Source organism: Saccoglossus kowalevskii, chromosome 8 (assembly GCF_978046115.1).
Source record: "Saccoglossus kowalevskii chromosome 8, keSacKowa6.1, whole genome shotgun sequence".
In the NCBI taxonomy this organism is placed as follows: domain Eukaryota; kingdom Metazoa; phylum Hemichordata; class Enteropneusta; family Harrimaniidae; genus Saccoglossus; species Saccoglossus kowalevskii.
In genome coordinates, this window is record NC_140648.1 from 19,377,229 (window position 1) to 19,396,193 (window position 18,965).

The 18,965-nt window shown below is 40.5% G+C and overlaps 1 protein-coding gene across 1 annotated transcript in view; it reads left to right on the forward strand.

The window, feature by feature from the left end:
* The window catches only part of LOC102808991 (glutamate receptor ionotropic, NMDA 2B-like), a 75,980-nt gene extending 57,696 nt beyond the window's left edge, over positions 1–18,284 (forward strand). The window contains exons 3-11 of the mRNA XM_085502308.1: positions 7,481–7,683; positions 10,517–10,824; positions 11,297–11,422; positions 11,739–11,959; positions 12,096–12,256; positions 12,762–12,943; positions 14,088–14,320; positions 14,757–14,893; positions 15,482–18,284. Coding sequence (XP_085358434.1) covers positions 7,481–7,683; positions 10,517–10,824; positions 11,297–11,422; positions 11,739–11,959; positions 12,096–12,256; positions 12,762–12,943; positions 14,088–14,320; positions 14,757–14,893; positions 15,482–15,677 — 1,767 coding nt within the window. The 3' untranslated portion in view covers positions 15,678–18,284. The remainder of the gene's footprint in view (positions 1–7,480; positions 7,684–10,516; positions 10,825–11,296; positions 11,423–11,738; positions 11,960–12,095; positions 12,257–12,761; positions 12,944–14,087; positions 14,321–14,756; positions 14,894–15,481) is intronic.
* The last annotated feature ends 681 nt before the right edge of the window (positions 18,285–18,965 follow it).

Genomic DNA, 18,965 nt, shown 5'->3' on the forward strand with positions numbered 1-18,965 from the left:
GGACCACTATTGGTAGTGAAATGTGTCTGGAGTAAAATGTGCCACTATCTGGAGTGAAACGTGCCCCTATCAGGATTGAAATGGGCCACTATCTGGAGTGAAACGTTTCACTATATGTAGTGAAACGTTTCACTGTCTAGAGTGAAATGTTTCACAGTCAGGAGTGAAATGTGCCACTATCAGGAGTGAAATGGGCCACTATCAGGATTGAAATGGGCCACTATCTGGAGCGAAACGTGCCACTATCTGGAGTGAAATGTGCTACTAACAGGAGTGAAATGTTTCACTATCAGGACTGAAATGTGCCACTATCAGGAGTGAAACGTGCCCCTATCAGGATTGAAATGGGCCACTATCTGGAGTGAAACGTTTCACTATCTGGAGCAAAATGGGCCACTATCTGGAGTGAAATGTGCTACTAACAGGCGTGAAATGTTTGACTATCAGGATTGAAATGGGCCACTATCTGGAGTGAAACGGTTCACTATCTGGAGTAAAATGGGCCACTATCTGGAGTGAAATGTGCCACTATCTGGAGTGAAATGTGCTACTAACAGGAGTGAAATGTTTCACTATCAGGACTGAAATGTGCCACTATCAGAGTGAAACGTGCCCCTATCAGGATTGAAATGGGCAACTATCTGGAGTGAAATGTTTCACTATCTGGAGTAAAATGGGCCACTATCTGGAGTGAAACGTGCCCCTATCAGGATTGAAATGGGCCACTGTCAGGAGTGGAACGTGCCCCTATCAGGATTGAAATGGGCCACTATCAGGATTGAAATGGGCCACTATCTGGAGTGAAACGTTTCACTATCTGGAGTAAAATGGGCCACTTTCTGGAGTGAAACGTGCCACTATCTGAAGTGAAATGTGCTACTAACAGGAGTGAAATGTTTCACTATCAGGATTGAAATGGGCCACTATCTGGAGTGAAACGTTTCACTATCTGGAGTAAAATGGGCCACTATCTGGAGTGAAACGTGCCACTATCTGGAGTGAAATGTGCTACTAACAGGAGTGAAATGTGCCACTATCAGGAGTGAAACGTGTCCCTATCAGGATTGAAATGAGCCACTATCAGGAGTGAAACGTGCCCCTATAAGGAGTGAAATGTTTCACTATCAGGATTGAAATGTGCCACTATCTGTAGTGAAATGTGCCACTATCAGGATTGAAATGTGCTACTATCAGGAGTGAAATGTGCCACTATCAGGAGTGAAACGTGCCCCTATCAGAATTGAAATGGGCCACTATCTGGAGTGAAATGTTTCACTATCTGGAGTAAAATGGGCCACTATCTGGAGTGAAACGTGCCCCTATCAGGATTGAAATGGGCCACTGTCAGGAGTGGAACGTGCCCCTATCAGGATTGAAATGGGCCACTATCAGGATTGAAATGGGCCACTATCTGGAGTGAAATGTGCCACTATCAGGATTGAAATGTGCTACTATCAGGAGTGAAATGTGCCACTATCAGGAGTGAAACGTGCCCCTATCAGGATTGAAATGGGCCACTATCTGGAGTGAAATGTTTCACTATCTGGAGTAAAATGGGCCACTATCTGGAGTGAAACGTGCCCCTATCAGGAGTGAAATGTGCCACTATCTGGAGTAAAATGTGCTACTAATAGGAGGAAAATGTGCCACTATCTGGAGTAAAATGGAACACTATCTGGAGTGAAATGTCCCACTAACATGAGTGAAATGTGCCACTATCTGGAGTGAAATGTGCTACTAACGGGATTGAAATGGACCACTATTGGTAGTGAAATGTGTCACTATCTGGAGTGAAATGGGCCACTATCTGGAGTGAAATGGGCCACTATCTGGACTGAAACATTTCACTATCTGGAGTAAAATGTGCCACTATCTGGAGTGAAACGTGCCCCTATCAGGATTGAAATGGGCCACTATCTGGAGTGAAACGTTTCACTATATGTAGTGAAACGTTTCACTGTCTAGAGTGAAATGTTTCACAGTCAGGAGTGAAATGTGCCACTATCAGGAGTGAAATGGGCCACTATCAGGATTGAAATGGGCCACTATCTGGAGCGAAACGTGCCACTATCTGGAGTGAAATGTGCTACTAACAGGAGTGAAATGTTTCACTATCAGGACTGAAATGTGCCACTATCAGGAGTGAAACGTGCCCCTATCAGGATTGAAATGGGCCACTATCTGGAGTGAAACGTTTCACTATCTGGAGCAAAATGGGCCACTATCTGGAGTAAAATGTGCTACTAACAGGCGTGAAATGTTTGACTATCAGGATTGAAATGGGCCACTATCTGGAGTGAAACGGTTCACTATCTGGAGTAAAATGGGCCACTATCTGGAGTGAAATGTGCCACTATCTGGAGTGAAATGTGCTACTAACAGGAGTGAAATGTTTCACTATCAGGACTGAAATGTGCCACTATCAGAGTGAAACGTGCCCCTATCAGGATTGAAATGGGCAACTATCTGGAGTGAAACGTTTCACTATCTGGAGTAAAATGGGCCACTATCTGGAGTGAAACGTGCCCCTATCAGGATTGAAATGGGCCACTGTCAGGAGTGGAACGTGCCCCTATCAGGATTGAATTGGGCCACTATCAGGATTGAAATGGGCCACTATCTGGAGTGAAACGTTTCACTATCTGGAGTAAAATGGGCCACTTTCTGGAGTGAAACGTGCCACTATCTGAAGTGAAATGTGCTACTAACAGGAGTGAAATGTTTCACTATCAGGATTGAAATGGGCCACTATCTGGAGTGAAACGTTTCACTATCTGGAGTAAAATGGGCCACTTTCTGGAGTGAAACGTGCCACTATCTGGAGTGAAATGTGCTACTAACAGGAGTGAAATGTGCCACTATCAGGAGTGAAACGTGTCCCTATCAGGATTGAAATGAGCCACTATCAGGAGTGAAACGTGCCCCTATAAGGAGTGAAATGTTTCACTATCAGGATTGAAATGTGCCACTATCTGGAGTGAAATGTGCCACTATCAGGATTGAAATGTGCTACTATCAGGAGTGAAATGTGCCACTATCAGGAGTGAAACGTGTCCCTATCAGGAGTGAAATGGGCCACTATCTGGAGTGAAATGTTTCACTATCTGGAGTAAAATGGGCCACTATCTGGAGTGAAACGTGCCCCTATCAGGATTGAAATGGGCCACTATCTGGAGTGAAACGTTTCACTATCTGGAGTGAAACGTTTCACTATCTAGAGTGAAATGTGCCACTATCAGGATTGAAATGGGCCACTATCTGGAGTAAAACGTTTCACTATCGAGAGTGAAATGTGCCACTATCAGGATTGAAATTTGCTATTAACAGGAGTGAAATGTTCCACTATCAGGAGTTAAATATGCCACTATCTGGAGTGAAACGTGCCACTATCAGGAGTGAAACGTGCCACTATCTGGAGTGAAACGTTTCACTATCTGGAGTGAAATGTTCCACTATCTGGAGCGAAATGTGCCACTATCAGGAATGAAATGTGCCCCTATCAGGATTGAAATGTGCCACTATCAGGAGGGAGAAGGTTTCAGTATCAGGAGTGAAATGTGCCACTATCTGGAGTGAATTGTTTCACTATCAGGAGTGAGATATGCCACTATCTGGAGTGAATTGTTTCACTATCAGGAGTGAAACGTGCCACTATCTGGAGTGAATTGGGCCACTATCTAGAGTGAAATGTGCCACTATCAGGAGTGAAACGTGCCACTATCAGGAGTGAAATGTGCCACTATCTGGAGTGAAATGTGCCACTATCAGAAGTGAAATGTGCCACTATCAGGAGTGAGATATGCCACTATCAGGAGTAAATTGTTTCACTATCAGGAGTGAAACGTGCCACTATCAGGAGTGAAACGTGCCTCTATCAGGATTGAAATGGGCCACTATCTGGAGTGAAACGTTTCACTATCTGGAGTGATACGTTTCACTATCTAGAGTGAAATGTACCACTATCAGGATTGAAATGTGCTACTAGCAGGAGTGAAATGTTCCACTATCAGGAGTTAAATGTGCCATTATCTGGAGTGAAACGTGCCACTATCAGGAGTGAAACGTGCCACTATCTGGAGTGAAACGTTTCACTATCTGGAGTGAAATGTTCCACTATCTGGAGTGAAATGTGCCACTATCGGGAATGAAATGTGCCCCTATCAGGATTGAAATGTGCCACTATCAGGAGTGAAACGTGCCCCTATCAGGATTGAAATGGGCCACTATCTGGAGTGAAATGTTTCACTATCTGGAGTAAAATGGGCCACTATCTGGAGTGAAACGTGCCCCTATCAGGATTGAAATGGGCCACTATCTGGAGTGAAACGTTTCACTATCTGGAGTGAAACGTTTCACTATCTAGAGTGAAATGTGCCACTATCAGGATTGAAATGGGCCACTATCTGGAGTAAAACGTTTCACTATCTAGAGTGAAATGTGCCACTATCAGGATTGAAATGTGCTATTAACAGGAGTGAAATGTTCCACTATCAGGAGTTAAATATGCCACTATCTGGAGTGAAACGTGCCACTATCAGGAGTGAAACGTGCCACTATCTGGAGTGAAACGTTTCACTATCTGGAGTGAAATGTTCCACTATCTGGAGCGAAATGTGCCACTATCAGGAATGAAATGTGCCCCTATCAGGATTGAAATGTGCCACTATCAGGAGGGAGAAGGTTTCAGTATCAGGAGTGAAATGTGCCACTATCTGGAGTGTATTGTTTCACTATCAGGAGTGAGATATGCCACTATCTGGAGTGAATTGTTTCACTATCAGGAGTGAAACGTGCCACTATCTGGAGTGAATTGGGCCACTATCTAGAGTGAAATGTGCCACTATCAGGAGTGAAACGTGCCACTATCAGGAGTGAAATGTGCCACTATCTGGAGTGAAATGTGCCACTATCAGAAGTGAAATGTGCCACTATCAGGAGTGAGATATGCCACTATCAGGAGTAAATTGTTTCACTATCAGGAGTGAAACGTGCCACTATCAGGAGTGAAACGTGCCTCTATCAGGATTGAAATGGGCCACTATCTGGAGTGAAACGTTTCACTATCTGGAGTGATACGTTTCACTATCTAGAGTGAAATGTACCACTATCAGGATTGAAATGTGCTACTAACAGGAGTGAAATGTTCCACTATCAGGAGTTAAATGTGCCATTATCTGGAGTGAAACGTGCCACTATCAGGAGTGAAACGTGCCACTATCTGGAGTGAAACGTTTCACTATCTGGAGTGAAATGTTCCACTCTCTGGAGTGAAATGTGCCACTATCGGGAATGAAATGTGCCCCTATCAGGATTGAAATGTGCCACTATCAGGAGTGAATTGTTTCACTATCAGGAGTGAGATATGCCACTATCTGGAGTGAATTGTTTCACTATCAGGAGTGAAACATGCCACTATCTGGAGTGAATTGGGCCACTATCAGGAGTGAAATGGGGTTAGGGTTAGGGTTGACAAGTGCAAGTTGCGTCGTCTACTAGGGGACTCGTTTACTTCGTCAAATTGGAAAATGAAATATCGTCATCTAGAAATTAAGGAACCACGTCTTCAATAAATACGCTGTGGTGTGTTAGTGACTTATACAAATCATCACCCGTTAAATGGCGACTACTACAACTCGCTTTGCGACAACTACTAATTAATTAGCGACGAATGTGAATAAGTTTTGCGCTGATTGCCACTACTACAATTTGTAAACGTAGACATCTTGTTGACATTTTGTTGAAGAAGCAGCATAATTTTGAAGCTGTATGTTTTACCATGCAATTTATATTGACACAGCAGGGTCCCGTACGGCTTTCTATAGAAATGTGTTACTATCTGAAGTGAAATGTGCCACTATCATGAGTGAAATGTGCCACTATCTGGAGTGAAATGTGCCACTATCTGGAGTGAAATGTTCCACTATCTGGAGTGAAATGTACCACTATCTGTAGTGCAATTGCCCACTATCAGGGGGGAAATGTTCCACTATCTGGAGTGAAATGGAACACTATCAGGAGTGAAATGTTCTACTATCTGGAGTGAAACGTGCTACTATCAGGAGTGAAATGTGTCACCATTAAATGTGCCACTATTAGGAGTGAAATGGGGCACAATCTGGAGTGAAATGGGACACAATCTGGAGTGAAATGGGCCACTATCTGTAGTGAAATGATCCACTATCTGCAGTGAAAAGTTCTACTATCTGGAGTGAAATTGGCCACTATCTGGGGTGAAATGGGCCACTATCGGTAGTGAAATGTGCCACTATCTGTAGTGAAAAATTCTACTATCTGGAGTGTAATGGGCCACTATCTGGAGTGAAATGGGCCACTATCTGGAGTGAAATGGGCCACTATCTGGAGTGAAATGGGCCACTATCTGGAGTGAAATGGGCCACTATCTGGAGTGAAACGGGCCACTATCATGAGAGAAATGTTCCGCTATCAGAATTGAAATATTCCACTATCAGGGGTGAAATTGATCACTACAAGAAGTCAAATGTACCACTATTAGTATTGAAATAGACCACTATCTGGAGTGAAATGTGCCAGTATCAAGAGAGAAATCGAACATTATCAGGAGTGAAATGTGTCAATATCAAAATACTATGTGTTCCATCAAGAATGTCATGTGCTCTGGTATTGTTAGAAGTGACCTGTGTCACCAGTAGTAACAGCAAAAAGCATTTAATGACGATAATGTTCTACAAAATCAGTTGTTGGTTCAATCTGGATCCAAAATAGCGTCAAGGAAGTTATATATTCTGGTAAAACTCGTCTACAGTCGAATTCAGATACCATAGAAACCAAACCTGGGTCACGCAACAATGCCTTGTAATTTATACATTATTCGTTGTATATCACCAGCAGAGCGGAAATTATTTGGTCGTCTAACAAAGTGTAAAATTTTTCCTCAGCTTAATATTTTGTCCATGATTGACTGTGTCACAAAGAATTATTTATATCTATAAAAAGGGGATAAACTGTTTCCAAGTTTAATGGACGCCCTTTGCTTCTCAGTGTACGCATTAAGAAAACAAAACAACCTATTTCCTTATATTATTCATAATTTAAGTACATTGCTAATAAAATTGCTTTCTTCGAATAAGTAGTGTTAATCACTCTGATCTATACTTGTATGTATAGACAAGTTACAATCTCATTACGTTGGTATGTATTGGAACTAATATATAAACGAGTATTCACAAAATGCGATGTTAAGCCCGGTTCGTCGGCGGACTAACGGCGGATGGCTTTTGCTTCTGTTCTCATATTTTCTGCAGCCAGGCACATCATTATTCTTTGTCCATTTATAAAGTGGGAAAGTAAAAAGACTTGACTGAATTTGTCTAGTTTATAATGTCAGTTTGGTCACATAGGCATGACAAGCATTGCGCGGGAAACTAGCAGACGACAACTTTAGGAGAAAAAAAGATAACAATTTTATATGTTACGATGACCTCTCATCTTTTTTTTTTAGGTGGGTGTAGCTTTGAAAGATAAGGTTGTCGTAGATGGCGTCACGTGGATTGGCGACAACAAGGTTAAGCCGGCTGATCTAACACAACATAGAATGATGCGGGTGACGACGATAGCGGAAGAATCGTTCGTCAGGTACATTGGAATGACGGACGACACATGTCACGTAGGTTTCCAATGCAGAACAAGAAATACGACATCCGGGTAAGCGTAACGTTCAGCAACATTGCTCGGTATTCATGGATGGTCCTGTCCTAATATTAGTATTCCATTTTTGATTTTCATGTTGAACCAGACTATTACTACATGTTTGCTAACTTAATTTTAACCCGATAGCTTGACTCAACTCAAGTTTTTTGGCAAAAAACAAGTGATGCACCGTTCTTGGTATCTGGGGGTCCAAATATCATTCACTTTACGGAAACATTAATGCGGTAACGATAAAATTAAACTCCCTATAGACATGACCTGTGAACGAATAATTATCCAAAGTCTCAAAATAATTATTATGCTGTGTCAACTACACTTGTACGTGCAATATTTGAACAACTGACTGACTGAACAATTCTTTAAAACCTTTCAAGCCGAAATGCGCCCTCCTTCGCGATTCGGCTTCCTGCTAATTTGCCTTATATCTTTGCCATATGCCCCGCCAACTATTCCTACGGCGCTTTTTCGGTAGAATCACAAACGCACGAGTTCATGGGGGAGCTCGCAAAACCGTGCGATTCGGACGATGATGTTTTTTTTGTTTTTTTACTATTTACTAGGTTTACCTTCAATTTCACAAATAATGAATATGTATAACTTAGTTTTCTGTTCAAATCAATTAAAACAATGAGCTGTGCTACAGCTTTATCACGCGAAGTGCATTCGCAAAAACTGACGGTCTACAACGCAGTGACACACCGGCTGTGGCACCATTTCTGGAAATAATTACACGTTATATTGACGGCGCGTTGTGGGGAAATTGACATCTGTCACAGCCTGCGATTGCCAAACTGAAAAGGGCGAACATGTACATACTATCAAAAACCAAGCTACGAAGTAACGGTCGAATTGTAAGTGGGACTAACATATACTGCCAAACACAAATCTCAAACGCAGAGTGTTTCTAGGAAAGCAGACCAAGCAGGAACTCCCATTGCTAATGTAGTGCCTAAAATCTCGGCATGCCATCAAGTACGACTCTCAGCCGGGGGGTAATCAGACAGCTGTATACATAGTAAAAGTATACGGTATTTCCAAAGCACTCGCCCACCAGTGTACTACTATATCGCTGTTTTAAATAAGGATATCAGCAAGGAGATAAAAACCTTCTCTGTGGAGCTAATCTAAATGATACCAGGGCATTTTACTAAAGATAATTGTCCATTCAACTCACTCTATCGCAGATAACGAGTGTTAATTTCCCCGGCTCTAATAAAAGAGTTTGCATGCTCTTCAGACCGTTATTTAACCACTCGAGAAACAATTCGGCTCATTGATGTAGATCGCCACGTGCTGTAAACAGCGAGTTGAGGGGCCTTGCCAGGGTACGTCTTTGAGTAGATCTTAATGTCGTTCATAATTGATGATACCCGTTTTATTTTTGCTGGACCCCACATCAGACTAATGAATCGTTAGTCAGCAAACAAGCCTAACCAGGTCATACCAAATTCTATTCTATTCTATTCTATTCTATTCTATTCTATTCTATTCTATTCTATTCTATTCTATTCTATTCTATTCTATTCCATTCTATTCTATTCTATTCTATTCTATTCTATGTCTACTTTTGTGTCTAAAATCTCAATTTTTTTCTCAAACTTACTACAACTATTTTCAAATTAAGCGGCATAAATTAACTGTCTCATGGAAGAGTATGTGTATGTTAAATATGCTCTGAATACAATGTCGATTTTAAAAAAACGCATTCTGGTCACATCTAAACTGGTATTAGCGAGTTCCCTCTGATGTGAATCCAACTTCACGGGCGCTCAACGATTTGCTGTTGTTGAAATGATTGTCAAGTACATACAATTAAGCCTGAGTGATATTGACGACAGCGGACCCATTCACACACCGGACACGTGCTCTTATCGCCGCCATCATCTTCATCGATTTCATCTCCGTTCGGGGTAACAGCACGTGGATTAGACTTCATAATACATGTCGCATTTCCTTCAACAGTGTCGATATCGACGTAATGCCGCTGTAATCAAAGTGAGATATGTAACTATGTAGACCGTCAACAAGAGCACAATAACGATGAACCACGCCGCGACTCAGTCAGTTAGGGAAAGGGGTGTAATTAACTGCAAGTGCAAATATCGAAGGTCCGCGCATTTTAAATTATAAAAACTGTGAAGGAAATTATATTGAGTAATATACACATTTGTATGTGTATACTTTTTTTTAAATAAACACCGCGCTGATGTACAATGATAACCATACCAAGAAATTGGCTCTATTGTCCGTTTATAAAAAGGGTTATGCCTGACGTTTTCACGGCATATTTCGTCAATCACAAAGTTCATATCACAAATATGGTATGTTTCAATTCTGACAATTGAGTACCGACGAAAGACAATTATCCGCTGTTAAGTCCCGTGGTCTCTCTGAGGGATGAAAACAAAGCAAATTGTTACACGATAAAATTAATTGCACAGAACAGCGGTGTTCATGATGTGATTTTGACTTCAGCTGGGAAATTCTTGTTAATCCTGTCGGAAAAACAAATTGAAGTATCATCCCTGGAGGAGGTGAAACTAAATCCGTTTCATTATGCCTTTGATTAAACTTTGATTTTCTTCCCCTTGAAATATCGTGTTTTAATTTGCTAGCTAGTTTAAGAATTAGTGAAATGTACAGCAGCGCTAACAACATTTTCCAATCTGACAATAATTTTGAATTAGTCGGAAGCTACATGAATATCTTTCGTAAATAATAATATATATTGATTCCCCGATGTTGTCTATGTTGTTTATCATTTGATTGACAGTTCAAACTTATATTGCTTAATACATTTATAAATATTATTTGTTTCATAAAACAGAGACTATTTCTACCAATGCTGCGTCGGACTGTGCGTCGATATCCTGGAACAGCTCTCCAAGGATCTGGAATTCAATTTCGAGCTGCATGTGGTAGACGACTTTAGTTTCGGATCTCCGAAAGGTAATGGCAGTTGGAACGGCATGATCGGAGAAGTGATGGACGGAAAGGCGGACGCAGCAATCGCATCTATGCAAGCTACAAAAGCGCGTGCCGAAGTCGTCGACCTTTCCGTAGCTTTCATGGAAACGGGCATCAGCATAATGACGAAGAAATCCGAAGGAATTGTTCCTTCTGATGCTTTCCTCGGTGGGTATTTAAGTTGATTTAATCGATGATCACCGCTAGTGGTGGTAATCCCGCTCTTCTATTTGCGTAGTGGCCTAGTAGCCGATTGATTTCAGACTCGAGTCTCTAATAATAAAGTGTAACGCTCAAAACGTTTCTGTGACGTAAACAACGATGAATACGTAAAAGCTGAGAAGGAAATCGCTTCAAACGATAAGTTTGTTCGGTTGTGTACTCACTTGTTAAAATATAGTAGATCTCCCAACAACTTTCAAAGCTGTGAAAGGCATTCCTTTCACCCGTTACGTCCTGGAAAATATATTGCCGTTGCTCTATCAAATGATTATATTACATACTGGAAAATCCACGGTCTTTGTGTACAATTTTGTCGCGGGTTGATTGAAATGCACCATCACGTGGGACATTCACCGATGTTCCTCTCCACTACAAATGAGTGACAGATTTATTCTTTGCTTCTGTTTCCAAATTTCAGCTCCATTTGATTATGGCGTTTGGTGTTTTCTAACTCTCTTCACCGTCAACTTGGTTGCTATTGTTATATTTATGTTTGAATGTTTGAGTCCTGGTGGCTACGACAGAAATATATGGGAACCAAGGCGTAAGTATAAATGTTATAGAGAGATAATAAATATATATGTTTTTCTTGTCGCAAAATGTTTAAGCTAAACTGGTAGATGAATTTACTCAAAACATATGCAAGCTTACTAATTAAACTGAAAGTCATTTGTCCATGCTCATGTGTCACCGGGTCACACCACACTATTACAAAATACAAACGTCTGATTTGTGTGCTCTGTCTAAGAGTAATATTGTGTTATTTGTACGGTGTCACTGCATTGATGTGGTTATTTCTGAATGAATTCAAATATGACAAATTCACATCATTAACATTGATTATATTTCCCCATTTCTAGCCTCAAGATTCACATTAGGGAGCTCTTTTTGGATTGTATGGGCGTTACTATTTAATAATACAGTTCCATTGAAACCACCTAAAAGTTACACAGCTAAGTTTATGACCAACATGTGGGGATGCTTCTGCTTAATATTTATTGCCATGTACACGGCCAACCTGGTGGCGCACTTGATTCAAGAGAAAAGACATGACATCATTTCCGGTTTCACCGATCCCAAAGTAAGTTTCACACCGATTTTTTTTTTTTTTTGCCTCCTGGCCGTTGTTATTTACCAGTAGTTGTGCGGTTCAAGGATTAGGTGGCACACGTTGAGGGCGGTATTCAACTTAATTCAACTCTATTTTGTTCATATAGATATTGCGTCCATTAGATTTTAAACCGTCTCTGAGGTACGCTACTGTAACGGACACGATGGTGGAAGATTATATAGAGAGAACCAACGACGAGATGGCTACCTACATGAAACAGTTTGCTGTTAGTAATGCCTCTGCCGCAGTAAAGAAATTGAAAAATGGGTAAGTATTGTATTGTATTGATGGGGTACAAGTAGATATAAATGTCGGTCAGAGATAGCGTAGCAGCGACTGCACCGCGTCACTGTTTTGTAGCTCGAGCTCCCTAGTTCATAGCCTCCCTGTGGTTAAGGCACACTACCTAGGGCGTAGAAGACCAGGCCATGTAAACTGAGATTCATTCATAAAATAAACTTATGCGAGGGGCAGGGGTACGGTCTGCATGCTAGTATTTTTTTGTTCCATTGGGTCTGATTGATGACAAGCCATGACACTATCATGATAGAAAGGTTAGTATACGGTCCTGTCAAGCATTCCCAACTATATACCACGCACTCACATTATATCCAGCCATTATACAGCAAACCAATGACTTCTGATATACTTTACTTCACTGTACGAAAGTACGCAGCATCGACACTGATAAAAATATAGAGAACAGCATACAACAAATTTTAAAATATTCTTGAGAAATGATCCTTATATATATACTATTTTATCTCCGAAGAGAGCTGGATGCGTTCATTTACGGAGCTGCTATGTTGCGCCATCAAGCGGCGAAAGACAAAGATTGCGAATTACGGGTGGTTGGAGATACGGTGGCGCACTCAGGTTATATCATGGCGATGACGAAGGGATCGCATTGGAAAGAGCCAATCAACAGACAAATTTTAAAATATATAGATACAGGTCAGTGATAACATGTTGAATATCAGTAAACATACCAACAACCTCCAACGTCGGCAAATATATCACACTATTGTTTATGTTATTAATGCCCTCTATTGTTGAGCACGGTGTTTACGCCTCCAACGTGAAATCATAACACGATGGCATAAGTACCATGGTTTTATAGCGTATATAATTTCTGTTTGGAATGTTGTTTGGCGAGGCTGTCATTTTACCAGGTTAATACCCTTCTTGGTTTGTGACAGCTACATGATCCCGTTGAATATTATTTAGCTGGGAATAAAATCGACACTGATAATAGGGCAAGGACGGGGGTGGGCGTAAAAATGTGCGAGATGTAGTCGAAGCCATTATTTAACGTATATCCTTGTTTGATTGACCAATGAGAGGTCAGTGTTAAAAGGAGTTATAATTTTTAGTTGTGAGCAAATATCATGCGAATCACGTAATAGTTTCAGATTTGCTGTTGATGTTGTGATTTGATAGCATGACACGTGTCACACTGCTCCTCAATACAACGTTGTTTCTGACTGTATTTCCCTATCTTGGTGATACGGACTACGAACACCGTGCGCATCTCTTGGTAGCTTTATGGGACGACGTACACCGTGAGCCGTGTGCATTTTAGAGGATTTCATCTCAGACTTATATAACTGAAATTATGCCTACTTAGGGATAATGTACATGACTGAAGCATGGTCTATGCATGCAAGATGCAAATCAATTAGGTCACCGTCATTAATTAATGTTGGTATTTCTTATTACCACCACGAGCTATCAACACTGAGAAGAAAATGTGGACCAATCAGCAGCCACATAAGATGCAGTTTTGAACACGTGAAAATCAATTAGTTTGCAAATTGGATGGTGAATTTTCACCTCAAATTCTTCTCATAATGTGGAATTCACATTTTTGTTTGCTTGTTTTGGTACCAAATGTTTTTCGAGATGCGAGATGGTGCATATAGGCTAGTTAGTACATAAAAGAAAATAAACAGCTTGTGTGTATATTGTTTTATTATTATTATTGTCAAATGGCAGTCCGAGTACTACCGACCATACTATCCGATACCTCCCAGCTGATTCTTGTATGTTGGTTTTCGTAAGCGTTTTTAATCAGTCATTCTGTGTCGATCGATTGCAGGATTTCTTCAGGGAATTGCCGATAAATGGATGACGAATGTATGTAACGATAAAAGGGAGAACAAGCGACAACCTCTCGGTATAGTACATTCATCGGGAGTGTTCCTCCTATTACTGGGTGGTTGCATTGTCAGCGTGTTTGTCTTTTTCGCTGAGCACTATTTCTACAAACGCCTCAGAGAAAGGTTCAAGAAGAAAGTCAAGAAGAGGGAACTAGTTTCTCTAGTTGCGCAGGTAATGATGAAATGGTACATGTGACAAAACTTATGTTGAGTTGGATTATGTCGGGCTCGTATGTCGCCACCCAGCCGGGGATTACCACGGTCAGGATAGGAGCGATTACCCAGTCCAAATATGTGCCATGGTGAACATAGCAAGCATATTATGAATACAGGAACAGACTCCTACTATATCATGTAATGTCGACATCAGTTTGGAGTGAGGATAATCATTGTCATGTTATTATAACGAAAAAACAAAGTCGCCGAGCGTAGGTGAAATAACTCACGGTTCCCGTATGGAAAACAAATCTGCGCTCACGTAGTGATTGTTGCTAAATTTTACCAATTTATTTGTTTCCTTTCCGGAGAGTATTCGAATACTAGTATTCGCGTAAATAACAGTACGAGATGGTGCATGGACATTAACGCAATGTGTCTTATATTTACAGGCGATGGCAGATAGGATGTACCGACACCACGGCATGCACAGCACTTGTGGTAACAGGCATTGTAGGAAACTCCACGATGAATTAGAGGAGGCATTAAACAGAGTACATCAACTCGAAGACTTGCTCAACTGGCAATCGTAAGAATTCCAATGCCTAATGTTAATCTGACTTTCATATGGTCGGCAATAGTTATTGCGCCCTCGCCGATGGATTTTACTCAGAAGGAAACTACGAGTGAACACATCGGTGGGGGCGCAATACCCGTCATGCCAGGATTTGTCTAATGTTTGATACGGTGTATTTTATAAGATGAACACTATGGAAAACTGCTGATAAACACTCTAAATTGAGTAACAAACAGTAAGGAGTGAAATAGAAATAAAAGTCATATATAGCTTACATATTGCGTCGATATTCAGAGGGGCGGTCGCCCACTCGAAAAGTTTAGGGGGCGTCGCTCCTCCAAAATCAAGCTGAAACTTTTTGTGTCAGCAAAATTTGCCACTCACATGCAGGAAATAGCGTTTCAGAGGGATTTCAATTTTTAAGGGGGGAATGCCCCGGACCCCTAGTAAGGTCGCGCTTTGGGCGGAAGGTTAGTGAGCAAATCTCGCCCCTCCACGTAAAATTTCGTGCCGCCGGCTCCGATATTTTAACATGTTTATGTTTATTTCACTACAATTTACCTTAAGACAAAATCTAATCATGCTTTTGTTGATTTGCAGGAGTAACGGCCCTCTTCCTCCGTCTGAAAGGGGTCCAGTCGCTTCAAGTAGCATGTACAGTCTCGAGGACATTAGTCGGAACATTAACTCTTTTAGGCATAACCATGTCCGGAGAAGTCGCATGGAAGAACTTCAGGCCGAACTTAGTGACGACAGTGACAGTAGCGAAGTCGTGGACCGTGAAACAACAGTTTGACGACGATATTGATGACGGCAATAAATTTCTGTCTTCCCAGCATGCAGTCTTAGGCGACGTTTTCATTATTACACTAATGGACAAGTGTCCATTTGGAAAAAGAAGACTTCCGGAAAATAGAAACAGTGCACACATAAATATTAATATTAATATGCAAATTTAAAGACGATAGAAAACGAGTGATTATTCTTGTTTGCAACGTCGTTTTTTGTTGTTGTTATTGTGCGATGTTTATGACGTCATAATATTGATTTGAATATCCGAAGTTGTACTGCGCAGGATCGTGGATTTTACGGCAGTTTCCTTACGACGATTTGCCTGGAGTAAAAACGTTTGTAATCAGTTTTCTTCATCATCACATTCTACGGAGAATTATTTGCGTTTCTCGTAACTTAAAATGTGCGTTTTTTTTCATTTGTGTGTGTGTTCGTTGTGTTTCATCGCCAGACCAACCTCGTTGTTTTACCACGGAGACAGGAAATGCCCGCACATGCAAATACTAAAAAACTATGAGGCGCGTAGCATATCACTATTACTAGTGGTCTACTCGTTATCAGGATCATACCATCGCGGCAACAACATATATGAGGACGCCACCGTCGTCGATCTCAACAGAATTTCTCGATAAACGTAAAACAATGCCCGAGGAGGGAGTACTCCACATGTTCATCGGATTTAGTTGGTTGTCACTTAGTACAAACTAATCAGATGATACACACCACTTTCGGGTATGAAATTGTTGATCGGATTTCCTAACCGAGACTACTGTTACCCGGCCGGAGTAGAAAACCTTAACTGTCGTTACTTGGACAACCATAAATCTGATTGTGACAGATAATATGGATTACCTAATGTTGCTGGTATACTGATCATTATCTGCTTCCGGGGATTGGATTTCTGATAGATACCTAACTTGGATATATACATCGACATTTTAAGGATTACCCCTTGGAATAAATCTGCATTAATTGTATACCTGTGATCAATAACCTTGCAGACGAATTTTGAATTCGTGCGTAATATAACGTGAATATTGGCTTAAACATTGTATATTCAATACAATGTTGGAAATATACATCATTCTGTGACTCGTACATTTAGAAATATTGGCTGAGGAAAAATCTGTTAAAAGTAATCATATAAAAGTAATCCCTGCCCACACTTATATATTTCACCATGCGTAGTCGTCAAATGCATTCTGGGTTGTGATTCATTCTCTCACGCCATCGCGCTCACCGCGACTGCTCCAAATACCAAGGATGCACAGGTCACCTAAGGAGCGATGCGGGGAGAGAATGGGAACACTATTTTTTGAAGGGCAAACACATCTATCGTGGCTCTCTCGTTCTCAGCGAAATCTCGGCGGCCATTTACATCTAAGGTCTTCTGGTTATCAATGCATTTCACACCGGTTATAGTTACTTTCACAAACTCGGGTCACGTGACGACACATTGTCTTGTTACATAATTACATCTAAATATCGATACGTTCAACCGTCTTGAGTATTTATATGCATTAATGAACCTCTTTGACTTTCGACCGAATATAAAATAGCGTTATCTGACTGTACCTGCCTCTAACATCAACAAATAACATATTAGTAATTAGTATATAATTGCCAAAAAAAAATAAAAAAACTTAGAAAAATACTTGGCACTGACGCGAAGGAGAGAGGGAGTTTCTAAGTGCTACTTCTACATTTCTGCAAGTGATTTGTACGATTACATTTCAAACATATCGTTCATCACAGCCATTAAATTACTCACTAACTCAAGGAAGTATGTACAATTCGTCCAAGATTTCCAGTTGAGTCAAAGCTTTGTTACAAGGTAGAATTTTATAAGCCGAAAAAAAAAACTGTCAATAAAAAAGCTGCTTCCTGGTTGGTCTGACTGTTAAGTGTTAGGGTTAGCTAGCCAATCAGGTACAATTTTGTAAGTAGCTTCGTATTGACTAAAGATTCGTAGTTTATTCTAAGTGATCACGTCTATCTTTTCATTAAGACTAACACTATTCTAATTCAATGAAAAAGGCATATATATGAACATTTTGTTCTTTGACAGCTGTCATTGACAACGTTTCGATTGGGCATTTTCACACCCACTTCAAACTGGTATCTATACGCACACTATTTAAATAAATAAAAGATCGCGTTTTTCATCCATATTCAATGATGATCCTTTTAACAGACAAGACGGGCCCACAATATCCGAACAACTCGTCCGTTTAGCACATGTCTTAGATGATGATGCAGTATTGACAAAATGTTTATATTCGTTTTCCGATATGATGAAATTCGAGATCAAGTGTATAATGAAATGTTGTCTCAGAGGGCGTGATTGTTGTACACGACCACCAAGCCGATAGAAGGCGGCATGCATCCCAGAATTTCCATTCAAATTTAAATTAATCAGTTTATGCGTTCCGTCAGATTTAGTTTACCTTTGTACTATTTCACTGGTCTGGTGATATTTCGATTGATTTGAACAATTACTTTCATCGTCAATTTTTGTATAATACTGTTTTGTGTGATTTATTTACTTATAGAATATGAAAATTCTATGTTTGTATTAAAACCAATAAAACACCTACCTACTGAAAAAAAACGTTCGTTATTGTGCTTAATTTATGCTAACAATATACACACAAAATTGAGCGTACCCGCATATGCTATAATGCAGCGCCAAGCAATCGATATTGTTCATTTCACATGGTCCGCCAAGCAGTCATATATTGCTTACACAATCATAATGACACAATTCACGCAAAATTGACAACTACACCTGAATGTGGGTTTGCGCCAACAGTCAGCTAGTGTACACGTGATAATAAAATAAATGCGATTATTTTAACGATGTCTACTATATGGGGGCAGCCATCTTGATTACGGCTTGAAACTAAATAAAGAAACGTTTTTGAGAAACTGTTTTTTTTCACACACATTTTTTCGCGTTTGGTTTATTATCACTTGTACGCCTGCTGACTGTGTTTGCTCCCAACATCTTCGGCAGAACCGCTAATACGCAGTGTCCCTGGGAGGAAGTGTTATCAAAGTGATAAAATAATACCTGCCACACATCAAGTATCCTGCCCGTGAAACCAAACTTAATGATTTTCTAAACGCGGAGTCCCCGGGGTGACTCGTGATTAGCTTTTTAAAACTACTAATGATGACTTCATCTAAAAATATACGCTGAGTTACCCCGTTCTGATCACAAGTCAGTTGATGTTGTGATAACGTTCAAATTTTAATTCCATGTTCACAATACTGTTAGTCACCACCGTGA